Below are 20,854 nucleotides of genomic sequence, written 5' to 3'. Positions count from 1 at the left end.
GTGTCCAACGTGGTAGACAAAACTAGGTAACAAGTGGAGCGCCATAGTATGCAGAAGACAAAGCAGTCAGGTTTTATGGGAAGTGTGGGCGGGGGAGGAGGCGGTTTAAGGTCAAGTTGTCTCAGACATGGTGAGAAAGAACCATGTTTGAGGCCACAACTCGTTTCTCAGTGTCATAGCTAGTTTTTCTTCCATTGGTTAGAAGATAATCACTTTCTTCTGCTGAGTACCAGTTGACCAGCGCTTAAAAATCCTGTTCAGTTTTGAATAAAAACTCGAGAAAACCATGTACTATCTTAAACACTAGTAATCCTGTGTGTTGCCACCAGAACAGGCTTAGGGAAATCTTTGGTTTCACACCTATTCATTCTCTCCGGAGCACATACTCAAGTATATCATACTAATTATATTTGTCTTTTAGTCTTTTTCCTGTAGTCTTTTTTGTTTCGCTTTTACATCTGAGTGTCAATTAAATAGATGAAAAATCTATTGTTACATATTCTACTGGAGGTGAGATTTGGTGGGACATCTCCATTGTGTCCCAACAGGGGCCTTATCTCTATGTGAGACTGTCCCTGGCATTGCAGAATGTTTGACATTCCTAACCTCAGTGAACCGAGTAACAGTAGTGCCACTCCCCATGAGTATGCCAACAGAATGCCCTTAGGGGACCGTGATCCCTGAATTCCTTGTCTGAAGTCAGAGTTTATGTTCACTGTCAGTGATGTGTGATAACTGTCGTTATTAACACTGTCTGAAGTGTTGATGGAAGGAGACGACTTGGGGTGTGGAACACACAAGACAGTGTACAGGTGACGTGTTGTGGAACTGGGCACCTGAAACCTATATGTAATTTTATTAACCAGTGTCACCCCAATACATTCAATAAAAAATTAAAAAACTAAGAAAATTTACAGTGATGAAGTGTCCCAGCTGGGTAAGAACTATCACAGGTTTTCATACATTGTCAACTTATCAGACCACCATTTTATTTTGAGTTTTAGTTTCCATTGTCATTTTTAGTCTGTTAATTCAATGAGCATTTGTTGAGTGTCCACTGTGCGCCAGGCATTGGAGATACAAAGGTCCTAAAACTCATTCATGGTCCAGAAGGAGAGAGATGTTTAAGAATAATTGTTTCAACGTTGTGGGTTTAGCGACGAGTATGTGCATGTGGACTGTGGTGGATGGTTCCTCTCCCTTGGGAAGAAGAGGGCAAGTCAGGTGTTCATGGGGAGAGTTGAGCTAGAGAGGTGCAGGCACTTTTTCAGATGAGATGCTTATTTACACGAAAGAATTTAAGGTAGTCATTACTTCTTGACATAATTGCCATACTTTGGAACTTTTTTCAAGTACCTCAACAGGCTGGCAGTGAGGTACACAATAAGCATTCACTGCGGGTTAGCTATGACTATGATGAGAACCAATGTCCACACTAGCTTTGTAGAAAACCATGAAATTGGGTTCCCGGAGTATATTTCAGACCCTAACCTAGAGGAGGGAGAGTGTCCTGGAGACACAAGGCCCTCCCCCGGCGCAGAGGCGTGGATTGGGCCACAAGCGCACAGTGACTGCCCGATTCCAAACTTCTTACAGGTAATCCTGCAATATAAAGAACCTTGGCTTCTGGTCCCGATTCATCTTCTAAATCTGAAGTGACACTGCGTATACCATCGTAACTTAAACTATTAGCCTTGTGATTTTTCTCTGGGTTCACTGTCTCCATTGTCAAGTGAGAGAAGCAAGGTTCCTAGCTCTCATTTGTAAGAAGAGGAAGTACAAATACATGGGATGTTTCTAGGGGGACTCAGATGAAACTGTTAGCAGCTGTTGCCTCCAGGGAGGGGAACTAAGAGTCTTCACTGAAGACTCTTTCATATCTTTTGAACTTTGAAACATGTGCTTGTACTACCTATTCAAAAAATTATTCTTTAAAATTCTCTGATTTTGTGAGCCTGGAGTGAAAGAAAAAGAGGAGGGGACAAGTTTCTTTTACTGAAAAGGAGGCCTAATGGAGAAGTGTTAGCCAATAATTTGAATTATTCTAAAGATAGCAAGGAACCAGAGAGAGACCAATTGAAGCTGTGAGCCAGAAAGATTTCACTGAAGTTGAACCTGGATAAATTAGACGAATTAGATCATTGGTTTTTATACCACAGAAGCGCTCACACGCAGCTGGACCTGCTGATAACAAGCACAAACCTTTTTCTTCGGTTGCGCCACTGCTCTTTCCAGAGCAGCTCGTAGCCTTTCTTCCTGGTGTCTCTGTTTTTCTTTCATTTTCTCTTCACGCAGCCTGTGGAGAGGGAAAATGTTCTCCTAACTATAAATCACAAAGTTAAAAAAGACCTAAACATTATTAATAGTTGATAATGAACTACCAAAATATTATAAGGTCTCCATTAAGGTTAAATGAAATTAATAATTCATCTTCACACATAGGTCTGGCTTTTGACTGTTCAGGCGAAAGCTCAGCAGCTCATCCCGACTGTGTTGAAATGGGGAGAAACTGCACGTCTCCTTGTGGAAGAAGTAAAACTCCCCTGTCTTGGTCTAAACCAGCACCTCGGCAAAGCCTCCTCGTCACTCACATGTCAGCACTTCACCTTACTCTGTCTGTCAGCCCCTTGAATTAACTTCCCATTATCCCCGCCCCCGTAAACCTTTATTACTGACATATGCAGAAGAGATCACGTGTATAGTTCAAAAAGTTACCGCGAAAGTACATTTTCCCATGAATCTTTTCAGATGGGACTCTCAAGTTAAGACCGACCAGTGCCGTTTGTCTTGTTTCCTTTAGGGCTGTTGTGAGGGTGGGATTAAATGAGACGACCTTGGCCGTCTGTGCTCCAGTGCCCAGTGTGGAACAGGCATCCACTAGGTGATAGCTATGTTATGGGCCTTTAATTTTAAGTGTTACATTTATCAAATATTTTTAATGCAAGATTGGTATTATGTTAGATGCCTCCAAACCATGGGAAACATCAACTGAAATTCTCTTGATAAGAACAGTAAACAATTGGAATTAGATTCATGTGTCACTACTGAAAACAAGTTGTAATTACCCTTGGATGACAATTTATTTCCTACTGCAAAAAAGTATCTGTTATTAGTGTAATTAATCACAGGTCATGTTGTGGAAGGAGTCATCTTGCATTTATAATTTTTAAAAATTTGCTTTGTATTTGATATAATTCCATCAGGATCACCTTAAGATATTCTGGACTTCATTTTTATATGGGGGAATCAATATCCCCCCCTACACCAGTAATACAGTAAGCAATAACAACATATCTGATATTAGTGGCTAATATTTGAGTACTTACTATGTGCCAAATATGCTTTATTGCTTCTAGGTAGATCATTTAATTTAATCCTCACAACAGCACTACAGGTCATTATTGCCATTATTACTGCCATTTTACAGATAAACTGAAATATAAGAGATTATTTGGCTTGTCTAACGTCACAAAAATTGTCAAGGTGGAACCTGGATTGAACTCAGGTAGGTTAGCTCTCACACACATACTCCTAGCCATAGTACTAGTCTGCCTCCCGACATTGCTGTAGTATGAGCATTATCCCACCTATTAGCATTCTCTACGTGCCATATTATACTAGGGATACCATGTATTTATAATATTCATTGCCTCAAAGGTAGTATATAGCTTGGCGTGGAGATTATTTGTAGGTTGGTGCATTCTTCTGAAAGGTCCCAAGCGAGGCAAGGATGTGGGTTTGTGGGGGTGGGGCATGTTTCAGGACCGTAATCCTCATGAGACTGTCTTGAGGAACTGAGGGATTGATGTGTAAATGTGACGTGTGGAAGTGCTGGCAGTTACGCACAGAGAAGAACCCTCGTTGCATGGCTCTTCAAACACTTCTTTCGTAGATTGAGTCTCCCTGCAGTTCTGCAATGAAGGGCTTCTAATCTACGGGCCTTGGAATTTTTCATCACAAGTGCCATTCTTCCACATGATAGCTCTTCAAAAATGTTCATATAAATAGTAAATGTTCACCCCGAAAACTCACTTTTCCAGGCTGAAAGGACCCCTTGCCCATCCCAAACTAGGTTAGCTGGTGAACTTTCTGGTCACCTGGTTCCCTTTCTTCACAGTGTTCACATTGGTAATGGCACGTTTATTTTGTAAGAGTGTGTGATGAATGTCTGTCCACTCAATAATGGCTCTCTGAGGAGGGCAGGGCTGGCTTTGGTTCCTCCCACTGTGTCTGTGTGGTCATCCTTGCCATGCAAGAGAGAGCTTGCTAAATGTGGAATTCAAGAAAAAAACAGCTACTCATTAAGTAATTCACTGCACTTATATAAGATATTGTACTTTTGCCGTCGTTCTTTCTGTTTTATCCTCTCAATTGCTTCCACATTCTCTTTGGGAATGGTTTCAATGAGGTCACTCAGTTCCACCAGGCGAGACTCTATCTTTACTAGCTTTTGGACTGGGTTGAGGCTGCCAACCTCACCATCTCCGATGCAGACATTGTACACTTGATTAATTTTTTTACTAAGAGAGTCTATCAGTTTTTCCTGAGAGCGAGAAGAAAAGGAGAACAGGAAACAACCTCTCATCACTATTTGCTTGTTTAATAAATGTAAAATTCTGTTTTATTGTATTATAATGCAAAGGGTTTTTGATATATGCCACCATAAACAAAGAAGAACTTTAATGGTACACAGAAGAGTGAGAAAATGCAGCAATGATATTTATAACAGTTTGTAGTCAGATCATTGCTATAGTAACAACTTGGATTATTTTCTTTAAAAACAGTTCAATCTAGGTCTAAAAAGTAATTATAATTGTAATCTTTTTGCCTGAATGTTTTTGTGTATCTGATTCCCTAAGCATTCAAGTAAAGGCAACATACACATTTTAAACCCTATTTTGTCACTCCAGTATACCCTTGCAGCACAGCTGTGAGCTCCTTTTTATTTTTATTTTTTGCTCTTACTAGTCTAATTGCTAAAACTGTATAATCATCCTGTATGGTAGTTTTTGCATGCATGCCTTATCTTCCTTTCTAGACTGTCAGCACCTAAAGGGCAGGAGCTATTTCTTAGGTTGGCATTTATATCTAAAACAGCGCCTTGCTCATAACTATACACTTAATAAATGTTTGCTGAATAAATGAATGCATTCTTTCAGAATTAAAGAAAAGTTACAAGCAAACAGATTCCCAGGCTGACCTATAAAAGCCTTCAGAGAAGTTTAAGTTTCACTCGGTCCATTGGGAACCCATTGCAGTGTTCTAGTCTGTTAAACAGAGGCCTAGGCCAAACCTGCAGATCCCTGTACCTGGCTACTGCTGCATTTTAACTGTTGGTAGAGATTCTGGAGCTTGAAGACAACGTTTTTCGGGACCAAAATATAACTGGCATCGTTTTTCTTCAGTCTGTACCCGGCATTCGTAGTTAAGAGGATCTCAATAAAGTCCTGGGCCAATTTAATCGCTTTCCAGGAAGATTTCAGCCCCATTGCATTCTTCTGCTCAAGAAGATGAGAATCACCATGAAGCCAAGGACAAATAACACTCAAGACAGATGTGACTCCTGGAGTCCTGGGACTCCTTACAGAGCCACCAACCATTACAAGATGTTACCTAGAGTTTACTCCAGCAGCTCGTCTCCCACCTCCTACGTTAACCACCTTTTTGATGGTCCTGTTCACCCCTTTGCTCTCTACAGTAACACTTACTGTATGTTCTAATTATATTAAAAATAGGCTTTTTAAGAAACTTGGAGAAGTACAAAATAATATAAAAGTTTAAAAAAAAAGCAAGTCTTACTTGCCATAAAGCTCCTTTTTTCCTCACTGTGTCTAAATAACATTTATTATATTTCCCATTTATATTAACCACACATTCCTATAGAAATCTTTAGAAGTACAGAAAAATATAAAAGAAAAAAAAGTAAGCCATCAAGGGGCTGAAATGTACTTAGGACATGAGAAAACAATATTGCTGTAATGTGAGTCATTTTTTAAAAAATACATTGAAGTCTGGTTCTGAGAAAAAAACAACTTTAATATGGGAATGATTCATTGATGGAAATTTCTGAAGGAGACCTGGAATTAGAGATGGATGTGCAGTATCTTTAAGTTTCTCCTGTCAAGCAAGAGAGGAAAAGAAAAAGAGAAGTGTTTTCTTAAGGTACAAACAGCATGAGAAATAGGATTAGGGAATGAGGTTAAAGAAAATACCAAGAAAATGAGATGGAGGGCCTGGATCGACCTAGAAGGGCAAAGAAAAGGGATGCAATACAGGCCTACTGATGACGGAGGCCAAGTGTCAGTCCAGTCCCTAGGTCTGCCACCAGAGGGCAGGCCCGGCCTGGAGCTCCTCGGAGGAGTGGCTGTGAGGGGTGGGAGTTAGTACCTGTTTCGTGTGGTTCAGTGGGGCAGGGTTTTGGAAGACTAAATAAATACCCGGATAAGAACTTCAGATGCCTTCCAACAGAATGGGAAGTGATCTGACCAGAGCCATGTTTACAAGGAATAACTGTTACCAAAATTGGATAGGAATGGGGAGATGTCTAGATGTCATTTAAAGTTCCAGCTCAAGGATTCTCTATTCTAATCCATGTCACATGCTATACTGTGTGTTTAATATAAACACTTCCCCCAACTGAACTGGATCAGCTCCCTGTTGGAAGGAAAATTAAACCAAAGAAGAACACATGCTGCAAACTGAGCACTCGAATAGCTTACATTCCATTTCATGTCCAATGAAAAGGAACAAACAGCCGCTACACAAGCATGGATGAATCTCAGACAGCGTTGGGAGGAAGGAGCCAGGTGAAACAGACATATTACACAGTTCCATTTATATAAAGTTCAAAAGCATAAAATCGAATGGATTGTGGGAAAGGTGAGGATAGTGGTCACCTGCAGGAGAGGATGCTAGTAATGGTCTCTTCCCCGAGGAAATCCTTTGAGAGGTACATTGATGATTTGTGCACTTTTCAGTACTACATTATACCTGAATTTAAAATTTTATCATAAAAGTAACATTAAATCAATGAAAAATGTTTTAGAGGATTAGGTATAATTAGGAGTGCGGACGTTTTGGAAGAAGCAAATTTATAGTTATCATAGCTCCAAAGTAACTGATAATTTTGTGAGTATCAAAATTAGGTGCAACTACGTTTATTTACTCACAAAGGATTATGTTTTGCACGTGTTGAGGCCTAAAAGAATGGGAGTAGGCAAGCAAGAACATTCTAAGAAAAGAATGTTTTTCCCCTGCCAATTTTTCTGCTCCCCTCCCCTTCCCACCCTGTACTTTACATCTCTAGGAGAGTGTAATACTTGGGTGCCAGAACTACACCTGCAACCAAAATCTCATGGATAGTCTTTTAGAAGTAATTTTCAGATAAACTGCACCTTCTTGGTTCCGGTTGCCTCCAAGTTTAACAGTATTGAAAATGCTACTTTTTAAAACAGCTACCCTAAACCTGGGTGAAAGGGGCTTGGTGTGAGGAAGGGGGAGATACCACATTATCTTAATTTTCCACATCAAGCAATTTCAGAATTAAACAGAATTGAAGGGTGGAAACAGCCCAGGTGTCCATCAACAGATGAATGGATAAATGTGGTAAATAAATACAGTAGAGTATTTTTCAGCTATAAAAGGAATTCTGGTACATGTTACAACATGGATGAGCCTTGAAAACATGCTAAGTGAAATAAGCCAGACACAAAAGGACAACTATTATATGATTTATCTTATATACAGTACCTAAGATAGGCAAGTTTAGAGGGAAAGAAAGCACAATAGAGATCAGGCTGAAAAGGGGGATGGGGAAATATTGTTTTGTGGGTACGGAGTTTCTATTTGGGAATGATGAAAAATTCTGTAAGTAGATAGTGGTGATAGTTACACAATATTGTGAATATACTTAATGCCACTGAATTGTACACTTAAAATGATTAAATGGTAAATTTTATGTTATGCGTATTTTACCACAATTAAAACAATGGTTTAAAAAAAACAGCATTGAAGAATGGAAAGACAGCTGTCATCACACTTCTTGCTCTAGCAGTGCACAACCCATCCCCTCCTAACTCAAGGCCGTACCACCCCAGGAAACGTGTGTGTGGGGAGGGGAGCTTCTTGTAGCCCTGCTTACCTATGGATAGGGAAGCGCAGTCATCTGATAATCCAGTTCCCCCAAGTCTACTGCTTGAAGATCGAGTTCATAACCATAAATGTGATGTTAACCTCACATATTAGCATGAATTTTCATTTTATTTGAGATTTTTACAAGCAATCCAATGTTTGCTGGAGTTGTGGGTCTAGAAACCTAATCATTCATTCAACAAACATTTATTGAGCACCTAGTTTAGGGACCCTAAACTTAGCTAAGAAGGGTAAGAAATCCCTGCCCTCAAGGGGTTTGTTTGCAACCAGCTGGGAGAGACTGACATGTAAATAAATGAGTGCATTAGTGTGTGTCACAGGTGCTCCGATAATGACTCATCCATGCAGGACCAAGGAGGCCAAGGTCTATTACAAGCTCATTGTTGGTCAGATATTCCATTCAGTGTTGATTCAGTGTCTCCTCTCTTAATTATTTGCTCCTTAATTACTACCCAAATGATCACAGGCAGTGAGCTACTTCAATATGTATACACTGTCACTAGAAGAAAATGTATTTATAGAGGGAAAATTTCAACATCATACTTTGTAATAATTAGAGTAACATTTTAAGAGAACCTCGATGCCCATTTGAATGCTTTCTGTCTACTATGTAAGTTGACTTATGTACAGACAAGATCATTCTAAGCTGGTTTTCTGCCTTTGTCATCAAACTGGGGCTTCTGGTTTCCTTTCATCCTCCCATCCCAACACTTGGTACGCAGGGAGTGCAGATTGTTATCACTGCTGGAGTAAAAATGACCATAGGCAAAGAAGGCTTACCTGGGCTTCTGAATTAAATTCTCCAAAACTAAAAAGCCTGGACCTTAATTCCAGTTCTGCTGCTTTTTCCTCTTCTCTCAGACAGTTAGCCTTAAGCATTTCCTTGTGCTCTAAAAGAAACTCTATGTTGCTATTTCTGTGGCAAAAGAAGAAAGAAACGCTTGTCTGTAATGTGTGGTTTGGTGAAATAAACCATCAGCCAGGAGCTTCAACACTCCTTCCAGATCGTGGGTTAGCATCCTGTAACGAGCAAGCCAAACCCGAGTTTAAGACACAGCCAAGGTACATGCAACTTCGCAGGTTAGAATGAGAAAAATGCAGTCTGTTCTTAATGGCCGTGAGGAAGCAGTTTCTTCCTCTCTACTATTGTCATGTTGAGGTCCTCGATTCCCCCTCATGGAGGGCGACAAAGCTGAGGTGCTGGGAGCTCAGGGTGTGAGATCCAGTATGTCTTGTGTTCTCAAACATCTGTGGAGCCAGGGCTAAACACAGGCTCCTGGCTCCCTCCCCTAGAGATTCGGATATAGATCTAGAGATGGATTCTGACATGGGCCCCCTTTTCCTGCCCAGCCATACCCACCCTGTCATCCAACATCATATCGTCAGGGGTAGGGGGGCCATAGCTGTGAGGATTGGGAGGGGGGACGTGGATTAAAGGGATACATTAGTGGTAACGGGGCCATGAGATGATTTTTAGGTTTCTAACTTCTAAATAAGTTAGTTTGTTCTGAAGTTCAATGCAGTTTGACATACTGTTTAAAAAGATCGCCGTCTTCTGGCCCAGCAACTGTTCGGAAAAAGGTTCTATACATTTTTATGGTGGGTATTATATATAAAGATCTGTTCTCTGTAACTTGAAGCTGTTTACCAAAATTGTAATAATACAAAATTGTACAACAGGGATTTTGTGAGTCCTCGAACCCCGCGTCCTTCCCCTGACAGAAATCCCTTCCTATCGTAGCCCTAACATGCTGACATGTGTGTTACAAAATGGTAACACCATTTAAGCGGTTTTGCTGAGGAGAGTCAACACTGAGGAAAACGCATTTGTTCTAGCATCTTTGAAAACATGATTTGATTAGCCAGAAGACTGGGTAAAAACTGTAGTGAACAAAAATTAAGGCAGTAGGGGACACGGCGGTTCTTTTTTATCTTTTATTATAGTTAGCTAGGAAAATATTTTGACAAGTGAAGGGAAGTAGGGACTAAAACTAAAGCCAGTCTATTCTGTGTAAATACAACTTCAACTCTGCACACTCCACAATGTAAACTATTAATAAAATTTTCACCCTAAACAGAGACCACAAGAAGGGACCACACATGGATACATTGGATTTTTGTCTCTGGTTAGAAATTGCTTAATAGAATAAACCTTGTTTTCAATGACTTACATTTTATCCTGTATAAGTTTCTCTCTTTTATTCACATCTTCAAGATTTTCATCTACATCTTGAGAATATTGTACCAGAGTAAGATTCTGCTCTTCCAGCTCTGTGAGGACTTGAAGCAACTCTTCTGGTTCTTTGAAATAAAGCTCTGGCTCCTAGTCAATCAATAATGAAGAATGTAATTTATTTAGAAATATGCTGTCTATAGACATGTGACTTACCGAGAAAAATATGTTCTGGAATGTGATTCTGTTTATGAGGGAGAGATGGGCAGAGAATGGCAAAGGAGCCTATGTCCACGTGACAGCTGGCCCTCAGGAAGAGGATATTTGAGGTGTTGTGGGGAGGTGAAAGGTTTTGGGCGAAAAGAAGAGGGTGAGGAAAAGAGAAAAGAAGCAAGGATGGCCAGAAGAGGCAAGGGAGAAGAAAGAGAAGAAACATAAAGATGGGGTGAAGTAAAGGTCATCTTTTTCCCATATTTAATTATTTTATATTTTCCAAAATTTGGGGGAATAAGGGTGTATTATTTTAAGTAAATTTAATTTTTGAAAAAGATGGGTATTTATACACCCATATTAATCATATTTCCTGCAAGGGTTGGGAACCAAAGTGTCGCAGGTTCGATTCCCAGCCAGGGTACATGCCTGGGTTGCAGGCCATAACCCCCAGCAACCGCACATTGATGTTTCTCTCTCTCTCTTTCTCCCTCCCTTCCCTCTCTGAAAATAAATAAATAAAATCTTTTAAAAAAATCATATTTCCTATAGCCAAGGGGTGGAAACACCTCAGTGTCTATCTGGATGAACGGATAAAGAAACTTGGCTGGGGGTCAGGGGGCGGGAAGAAGGGGAAGAGTCAACGAACGTGTGTAAAGAACTCATGGGCAAAGACAACGGGGGCGGGGAGAGGATTGAATGTGGGGGGAGGGGAGGGCAGGGGAGAGTAATGGGGGGAAAATGAGGACAACTGTAACCAAACAACAATAAAAAAATGGAAAAAAAAGAAATGTGGTATATTCATACAATGGACTATTAACCTTAAAAAGAAGGAAATCTTACAACATGGATGAAGCTGGAAGACATGCTAAGTGAAACCAGTCACAAAAAGACTAATAGTGCATGATTCTACTTTTATGAGGTATGTAAAGTCATCAGACCCTCAGAGAACAGAGCCGTGGTGGCTGGGGTGTAGAGGGGACTGGCTCGGGGAGCTGCCCAGCGAGTGTGGAGTCTCAGCCTTACGGGGTGAGGAGGCGCAGAGGCCTGTCGCCCACCGTGTGCAGCAGCCGGCTGCCGCGCCGCACACAAACACGGTCAAGATGGTAAATTTGATGTTATCTTTTTTTACCATAATTTAAAAGGACAGGTAAGGTATATTTTGTATATATATTTTATATAATAATGGATGGTGTTTTTAAGGGTATTTATTTATTTATTTATTTATTTTTAGTTCTTTTGAGTTTCTACAGTTGTATTTAGGGCGGGGTCAGCTCACAGTCTCTCCTGTAGCTGTGAAGGGCTGTTTGATCGAAGGTCAATTTATCTTACAGTTCAGCTGCTCAGTGGATCTGTATCTCAGTAAAATGATGGGCAGTCAGGTCAGGAGGTGGCTGCTTTTTACAGGAAGACTGTCACATATATCCCCTAAATTATTACTTGTTTATAGACACTTATTTTTCGTAACATATCTGATGACAACGTTGAACTACATACACAACTGGGGAATAGTATCAAAATTGTGTTTTCTCCCGGAAAGTTGTGGAATGTTTGGAGTAGGAAATTTTAATTTCAAAAGAAAAAATGTGTATTTAAATCAAGAAACATGACATGGTTACCAGCTCGTAGTCCAGTTCATCATCTAAACTGTCTTCGGAACTTACGCTTGCAGATCGGCTGTAAAAGGAAAAGAAAATGCCTGATTTCTGAGCCATTTTCTGTCCCCAGATTTGCTTCCACTTCTAAATTTTCTTTGGAAACGAACTACAACATAGTTTTTTTCAATAGCTTATTTAGCCTTTTAAGGACCTTCTTATTTCAGAAATCAGTGGATTCCATGAGTGTGCAGGAGAAAATCAGACTCACCCAGACAGGGGTGACGTGCAAACAGGAAACTCCGAGAAAGGGCTGTACCTACCATACAGTACTGGTTGTTTGAGGTGCATCAACAGAGAAAGGTAATTTGTTTTAAAAAAACACATGACAACCCAAATTGCCACATCCATTCTGTCCATTTTAATGCAGTCTTCTTGAAAAACTACATGTGCCCTAGTGCTCAAAATAAAGCTTGTACCCTGAGTAATAAAATATTTGGGTTTTTTTCTAAGAACACATTTTAATTAAAAAAAAAAATCTTCCGAATGTTGGCCAGGGGATGGGTGATAAGATACATGCTCGAACAATTATGTGACTTGCAAAGGGGCTCTGGAAAAATTCTTTAAGAAGGACACATCGAAAATGATGGGAACATAGAGAAGTCGGAACTTGGTATTTCCAAATCAGGTCACATTCATAGATAACATTGGTTAAGACTTGAACGTATCTTTTTAGGAGACATAATTCAACCTCTAACGAGATTTAACATAATCCCTATCACAATACCAGCAAGATTTTTTTTTTGGTAGATATAGGCAAGATTATTCTAGAATGTATACGGAAAGACAAAGGAACCAGAATAGTTCATGTAATTTTGAAAAAGGGGATAACATAAGAAGAATCAGTCTACCTGATGTCAAGGGCATAGCCATGGTAGTCAGGACCATGTGGTGTCAGCAGAGGTCAATGGAACAGAACAGAGAAGACAGAAGTAGGCCCGAATGAGTACGCCCAGCTAGTTTTTGACACAGACGCCAAAGCGATTTGGGTGAAAAAGCCATTTCAACAAAGGTGATGGGGCAACTGACATCCACAGACAACTAAAAAACCCCATCTTAATGTAAACCTCATCCCTGTTACACACACACACACAAAAAAAACACCCAAATGCATCACAGACTTAAGGCAGATATAAAACTTTTTAGAAGAAAACTTGAAAAACATCTTTGGGATCGAGGGCTGGGCAAAGGGTTTTAGGCTTGACATATAAAGCATGATTTGTAAAAGAAAAACTGGTAAGTTGGACTTCATCCAAATAAAAGACCCTCTTAGGAGGATGAAAGGACAGTCTACAGGCTGAGAGGAAATATTTGCAAACCACCAAGTCACAAAGTACTAGTATCTAAATATATAAAGAATTCTCAAATTCCAACAGTTAACCCATCCAGTTGGAAAATAAGCAAAAGACAGGAATAGACAGTTCACCTAAGAGGATCTAAAGATGTGAGCAAGCACATGACAAGGTGTGCAACACCACTAGTTACTGTGGAAATGCAAATTAAAGGCACAGTAAGATACACGCGTCTATCAAAATAGCTAAAATAAAAAAGTAGTGAAATACCAAATGTTGGTGAAGAAGGAAAGAAATGGGTCCCTCATACATTGCTGGTGGGAATGTAAAGTGGCATAGCCACTCTGGGAAACAATTTGGCAATTTCTTTAAAAACTAAACTTGCATTCACCACCCAACTCAGCAGCTGCATTCTGGGTATTTAACCCCAGGGAAATGAAAACTATGTTATACAAAAAGTTGTATAAATACAGTTACAGCAATTTTATTCGTTGTAGCCCTAAACAAGAAACAATCCAGATGTGTTTCAGTGAATGGATGGCTGAACTGCAGTGTGTCCATGCTGTAGAACACTACTCAGTGGTGAAAAGGGACCAACTGCTGGTTGACCCAACATCTTGGACTGATGCTCAGGGAATTATGAGCAGTAAAACACCCAGTCCTAAAAGGTTGCATACATACTGTGCAATTCCATTTATGTTGCATTCTTGAAATGATAAAAATCAGAAATGGAAAACAGCTCAGTGGTCTCCAGGGGCGAAGGGTGGCGAACAGGTCAGGGATGAGACTGGAAAGGGGCGACCTGAGAATCCTGGGGGCACACTCTGCATGGGACCGTCTCTCGACTGTGTGAATGCCAGTGTCCTGGCTGTGGTATTGTAGGACAGTCTTGCAGGGTGTTACCTGTGGGCGAATCTGGGTAAACGGTGCATGGGATCTCTCTGTATTATTTTTTACAAGTACATGTGACTCTACAATTACCTCAAAGTAAGCATTTAATTAAAAACAAAACCAAACCAGTGACGGCTAACTGCCACAGTGCCCCTGGAATTCAGAGCAGTGTCTGTGTGGACATGTGTCATGTGTGACTGTTGTGGATCCCGTGGTGCTGGCCCAGAGCCTTTCCTTGGGACCTGTGTGCCTGACCTGGGCATCAATATATTTTCTTAAAGCTCCCTGGGTTAGGCAGGGTTGAAAGAAGCAAAAACGTTTATGGTCCTCCTGCAGCAATTTTGAATGACGTGGTGAATTGCAAACACTCAGACCAGCAGGGTAACGTAATGAACAAGTGAGCAGTAGATTCTGAGAGCCGAAGACCCAAGACACAGGGGCGGGAAGTTTCTGCAGATACCAGTGGCAGACACTTCTCAGAGAAGGCAGGGAGGCCTGTTAAGAGCTCCGTCAGCTCAGGAGCACGCAGAAATGGCAACTACTACCTCCAGTGTCCTACAGGGGGCGTGGTGGCCTGGTACATGTGCTGAAGAAAGGCTAAAAGAGATATTTGCTGAAAGGCATTGTTTCCAAGAGGGCTCATCAAGCATGCACTCTACTTTGCTAAGGATGTCTTGCTTTTCTCCACGGCGCGAGTGGACTCCTTGTGTGGTTTTCCTGTTTGAAAGGTCCAGGCAAAGTCCGTGTCGTCAGCAACGGTGGAGGTGAAAAGAAATAACATATAATTAGAAATTAATCCTTGTTATTTGGTGCAAGATAGTCATTGTTCTGCGTAGATATGCCCATTACTTTAAAAAAGTATCAGAATTATATTTGCAGAAAATGGAGCTCTTTTAGTCTAGCGAAACTGGATTACAAGCGTAAGAATAAAATCAAAGGCACCCTGATGTTGGGAGGGGCATGTGTCAAAAACGATACAAGTCACAAAATCAGGGACATCAGTTGTGAAATAGAAGTCATGGTGCTATTCTTACCTAATCATATATATTCCTAGTCACAGACTTTTTTTTTAATTGAGCGGACAAAGGTGGTGAACACTTCAGTCAGTGCATCCTGTGGGGAAACCTACCTTTGCCACATACAAGTCGGCCACGCTCTCCTCCCTACCCCTCCATGCGCCTGGTCTCTGCACGCCTGTGTCTGTGCCTCCTCCTGATCTGACACTGAGCCGTGGGCAAAACTGGCCTCGGGCATTTCACCCCCAGGTGCCCCCAGGTCGTCTTTCCTCACACCTGCGCTGTCACGACATCCAACTACTCTTTCTGCTACTCCGTGTTGGAACCACAGCAGGCCTTACTCACGCCACCCCCTTGCCCCTGTTAGCTTACAGGTCCTGGATCTCTCCTTTGAGAAGGGCACCTGCTCGGGTCTTACTTTTGTGAGTGAAGTTCCAAATCTCTCGTGTTACCTTGGCTACCTGTGCCCGGAGAATAGTAATCTGAAAACGATATCTTTGTGACGTCCTCTGCACTGCTCTCTCCCTTCCTTGCATTTAATTCTAGAAAGAGAAAATAAAGGGAGGGGAGAAACATTTCTGAGGATAGCTTTGTCTGAGGGAAGACAGAGTGATGGTAAAAGCTTCCAGGGACAGGAATATACGGTGGGGACATCACAACCAGCAAATGTATGAGGCAGAAGGCAAGGGCTGGTCTCTGGAGCAGGCAGAATGGGCGAGGGCTAACCCGCAGGGCACGAGGAAGTCTCTGTTTCCCACATCAGTCTGTCCTAACCTCTAAAACCCCGGTGCAAGCCATTCCTTGCTCTGGACTGAGCAGCCCATTGCTTTCTGAGTGTCTTCCAGTTAGAAGGCAAGGCTGGGAGCACTGAATCTTAAGCTGTTAGGTGCAAACACCTCTCACTTTTCCTTTCCACTTGTCTTTTCTTTTGTCAGGCATCATCGCTGTGCTCCCTCAATATTTCATACACACTGATCCAAGTTAATCCCACTCGGCAGTGAAAGCGCAGGGGAGCTGGGCAGGGCCGCCGTCCACGGTGTGCCAGTACATGTTTAACGGCCAGCTCTCTGGCAGAAAATTCTCCCTGGTTTGTAATTGACTGATTTCTGGGATGTGAATGTTCTTACCCCAGAGTCTCAGAATCAGCTCTCAGCTGAAGCATTTGCAGGTCTTCGGAGCTCTCTGAGTAGCTCTCTCCTCTCCAGTGCTCTGCTCCGGGCGCTCCAGCCACTGTGCCTGCCCTGGGTCCGCTCTGTCTCTTCAATGCGTGGGGACTGCTGGGCCCACCTGGGCTCCCCCTTCCTCAGCTGCACCCCGGAAACTCCCCAGGCAGCACCCAGACGCCATGGTAGGGCTCATCTCATTTGTTTCCTCTCTCTCAGGGATTACCGTGCATCACTCCTGATGTCCAGTGTCTGAAACCTGTTGCTTCGTATGTTTTTCATACTTTTTAGGCAGGGAGGTGACGGGTTCTCGTTATCCCAAAGTTACTAGAAGTGGAAGTCTTCCCTGATGACCCCACTTTGATCGTTTATTAAATTCTTATATATAATAGGATCTATTTGCCTTCATTGAGCTGACTTCCAAACACCACTACCATACTCTTTTAATTTCTGAGACTCTGTGATATGTTGTATATCCTAAAGGGTTGTAACAGGGAATGAATACACTGTACTTATGTAAAGCTACCTATATGAATCTTAGTAAATGTTAAACCCAACTTGTTACTCTAACCTGATTTTTCTCTCAAAACTAGAACTTGCACGTTAAAAGGGGTTTTTTTTTAGTGTGCTTCACAGCTCAGCAGCTTCAGTTCCTGTGTGAACCAGAGGAGCAGCCTCACCCCGAGGCCCCCGCCCACCACCGACGGCTCAGACCCAGGAATGCAGCTGGGAAAAAACCCGACAACCAGCTCAAGGGCACTGAAAACCCACGAAAAATCCACGTTCGGACCAGCAAGGGCACTGCCTGCACAACCACAGCCCCTGGCCCCCGGATCTCCCTGTTCCACGTCCCTCTCCCGCCTCATAAAAACCTCTGCCCGCACTGAGGTGTTCAGCTGGGCTTTGGGACAAGGGCCCTCCATCCTCCCACGTGATCAGCACCTGAATAAGCCTCTCTCCTTCTCACCAGCACCCGTGTCACGAGTGTGGCTTTTGCTGCGGCCGGCAGTCGAACCTCGGTTCGGTGACAGGGTCAGTAACAGCTCCCCCTCCATTACCTCCTTCCTTCCAAAGGACTTAGCTTTCTGGGTGAACCTCAGAATCATTGAGTACAGTTCTCCCCAACCCAACACCCAAGTCCCTGACAAATTTGTGGTCTCAGTTTTGTTATAATTCCATAAAACTTATACATCAATTGTCAGAAAAATTGGTAGCTTTGCAATTCAATCTTTCTGTCTAAAAACATGACATATCTCTCTGTCAAATCTTCAGGTCACACAATTAAGTTTATTGTTGTTTTCTTGGATTTAATTTCCTAGTATGTCTCTTAATTAATAAAGTTAGTTTGTTTAGGTTAATACGTTCGGCTAATAAATATGATTGGCTTTGTGTTCATTTGCTCAAATTCTTTTTCAGGTTTTTATGTGTGGGAGGTTCTAGGTATGCTATCAGATCATCTGTAAATAATATAATTTCTATGCCTCCATGTATATATTTGTATTGCTTTATATCTGTCATTAACCTGAGTTTCCAAATTAATAATATATAATATCAGAGACAGTAAGAATTCTTGTTCAGGTTGTGCTTGAAATCTTAACTACTTAATAAGTAGCAAACGAACATAGAAGTTGGACATTTTAGACCCAGGGATACTTACTGACATTAAGGACGTGACTCACTTGTTAATATTTTGGGGAGAGTGCCCTCCGAATTTTCTTTACTCTTTGACACCTGCACCCTTTTCAGCGCTTGCTGGATCTGCCATTGTTTCGGAGACAATTTCAGCAGAAAAAGTCCATATTTCATGTACTCTTTGAGAAGGAATTCTGCTTTTGATATTTCACTACACAAAGGAAACGAAGATACGATTAGACACATCTGTGTGAAAGCATGTCCTTTTTTTACAAAAAAGTTTTACAAAATTCATTCTTTTGATTAGGTATGTACTTAACAAAAATCCCAAGTGTGGCCATAAAGATATAGGCAGCAGTAAGATATGAGATGAAAAGAAATAACCTCTAGGAAATCTGTTGAAATAAACATGCCCCTGGATATGTGCAACTAGGGCAGACTGGGGATAGTTTGACTCTACGTATTTATTTCGGAGGGAAATGTTGTGTTAAGGGTGAGACACAGGGGGAAATTAGAAGGTACTCGGGACTTGTATGATAAGAAAAGAAACTTAGCATTCAACAGCACCCACTATGTACTGGGAAATATGCAGAACACACTACAGATGTAGTTTCATCTTCAGTATAGCGCTTTAAAATATGCATTATCACCCTGGCTGGTGTGGCTCAGTGGGCTGAGTGCCGGCTGGCAAACCGAAAGGTCGCTAGTTTGGTTCCCAGTCAGGGCATATTCTTGGGTTACAGACCGGGTCCCCAGTTGACCTGCAAGAGGCAACAGATTGACATTTCTCTTCCTATCTTTTCCCCTCCCTTCCCCTCTCTCTATAAGTAAATAAATAACATCTTTAAAAATGTATGTTAAATTAAAAAATTAAAAATAGGCATCATCATTCCTATCTTTTGGAGGAAGACCTGTGTGACTTGCAAAGCCACCTGTCTGACAGATGGGGGAGCCAGCACAGCACTGAGGCCTGGACTGAAAGCCTTTCCCCAGCCTCACCTGGCTTCCCCGTAACCGTGTTTCAAAGTGGACCCAAAGGGATTGTTCACAATAGCAACGAAGGCCCTCAGGAAAGCAGGCTCCACCCTCTTCCTTCAGAGCCTTCTTTAAACGCTCACTCTTCAGCACCCTTATCAATATCTCTCCTATATCAGTATCTCCCCGTCAGTACTGCTTCCAGTCAGAGCCTTCCCGAAGCCCTGCTGTGTGAGTGATATTCGAGGGTCAAACCTGGACGTTTTAAATATCTAAAGAATCTCACAGATCACCAATCGCAAGATGTCAGGAGGCCCTCATTGTACCACCACTTTCGTTTTCAGATGGAAAGCCTCCAAGGTGTGCTACTACGAGCAGGGTTAAAACAGCTAGAATTGTGCGGCTTCCAAGCAAAGGCTTCAGAACCAGCCCCCTTTCCCTCTGTGCATGGATTCCCAGCCCTCCCTGCGGTGGAGGACCAGGGTGGGCCCTGGGTGGCCACTGTGCAGGAATGCAGCCCTTGGTTCAAACTCAGTGGCTGCTGCTCTAGTTCTGTAAGGAGATGGGAGCTTCTCATTACTTTGTGGCATAAAGGAGGGAAGGGAATTCTGCATCTCTGAGTGCCTACAGCCGGGCTCCTACCATGGAAGAGGCTGCTGGAGCCAGAATGTGTTTGAAACATACATTTTGTTCATAACAGTTGGTTTCAAAGAAACCGCCCTCCAGTTCATTTGCTGCATTTTAGACAACCTCCTGTCCTCCTCCCCAGAAAAGTCAAGGAAGGGTGTTAAGTCTAAGTCTAGGGCTTGGTTTTAGAGCAAAACTAAACATCAAGTCCTCAAAAAGAAAAAAACAATATTGAGCATGCTTTAAAACCAAGGCTAGAGTCTCCTGGATCATAAAATTGCTGTCCAAGGATGATGACAAAAGGAAGCTTCTTCAGATATTTAAAATGAGATCAGGTGAGGTACATTTGACTGTAGAAGAAATCGTCCAGGTTTGGGGGGGGAAAGTGGCAGATGGTACACAAATTTTATTTCAAACTCCTGCTCCTTTATTTTCAATATTATAGACCCATTTTTAATATCAATGCTAGGTTCATCTAAGTATAAGGATAAATATAAAAAATACTGCCAGTTATAAACGCAGTAGCAAGATAGTTGCAAGATAATTTTTTTAAAATTAAAATTCCTAAAATTCCTTTTAGGAATCCCCACTGCAGAGATGTTAAAATGTGGGAAGAAATGTGCTATAGAATGAAAAATAAAGGACCCTTAGAAGATGATTTGTTTACTCCTAGCATTGGTTTTCTTCTTTGCAACTACATTTCCTGGTTTCTGTATTGACAAGTTGGAGAAACTTTTCAGCCCGGGATCACTGTGCCGTCCTGACGCCCAGTCAGGGACAGTCCCTGGTCAGCAGAGCACTCATTTAAAAAATGCGGTCATACCTATGAAATCGTCAGCAGGTAAGGATTCTTCCCACTGAGGTCCTGCTGAGCACACACAGGACTGAGTGGGGCGTGGACACACGGCGAGACGAGGATGGTGCCCTGGCCTCACCTTTTCACTGCCTGCACCTCCAGGCTCGCTTTCTTCAGCTCCGCCGTCATGTGGAGCTTGTTCACAGTCTCTTGGGCTGCACTGAGGAGGAACAGAGATTCGTTAGTTTGTGTTGTGTGGTGTGGTGTGGTGTG

The 20,854-nt window shown here is 41.9% G+C and overlaps 1 protein-coding gene across 1 annotated transcript in view; it reads right to left on the bottom strand.

The window, feature by feature from the left end:
• CCDC38 (coiled-coil domain containing 38) overlaps positions 1 to 20,854 on the bottom strand; it is a 38,966-nt gene that overhangs the window by 1,144 nt on the left and 16,968 nt on the right. Inside the window, exons 7-14 of the mRNA XM_045826363.1 lie at positions 20,721 to 20,801; positions 18,231 to 18,394; positions 14,918 to 14,969; positions 12,154 to 12,211; positions 10,323 to 10,474; positions 8,932 to 9,067; positions 4,338 to 4,543; positions 2,203 to 2,296 (exon numbers count right to left, since the gene is read on the bottom strand). Of these exons, the coding sequence (XP_045682319.1) occupies positions 2,203 to 2,296; positions 4,338 to 4,543; positions 8,932 to 9,067; positions 10,323 to 10,474; positions 12,154 to 12,211; positions 14,918 to 14,969; positions 18,231 to 18,394; positions 20,721 to 20,801 (943 nt within the window). The remainder of the gene's footprint in view (positions 1 to 2,202; positions 2,297 to 4,337; positions 4,544 to 8,931; positions 9,068 to 10,322; positions 10,475 to 12,153; positions 12,212 to 14,917; positions 14,970 to 18,230; positions 18,395 to 20,720; positions 20,802 to 20,854) is intronic.

This window comes from Phyllostomus hastatus, unplaced genomic scaffold (assembly GCF_019186645.2).
Source record: "Phyllostomus hastatus isolate PE091 unplaced genomic scaffold, TTU_PhHast_1.1 phas_scaffold_755, whole genome shotgun sequence".
Classification (NCBI taxonomy): domain Eukaryota; kingdom Metazoa; phylum Chordata; class Mammalia; order Chiroptera; family Phyllostomidae; genus Phyllostomus; species Phyllostomus hastatus.
The sequence above is the reverse complement of the archived record's forward strand: the minus strand, read 5'-3'. Positions and strand labels throughout refer to the sequence as shown.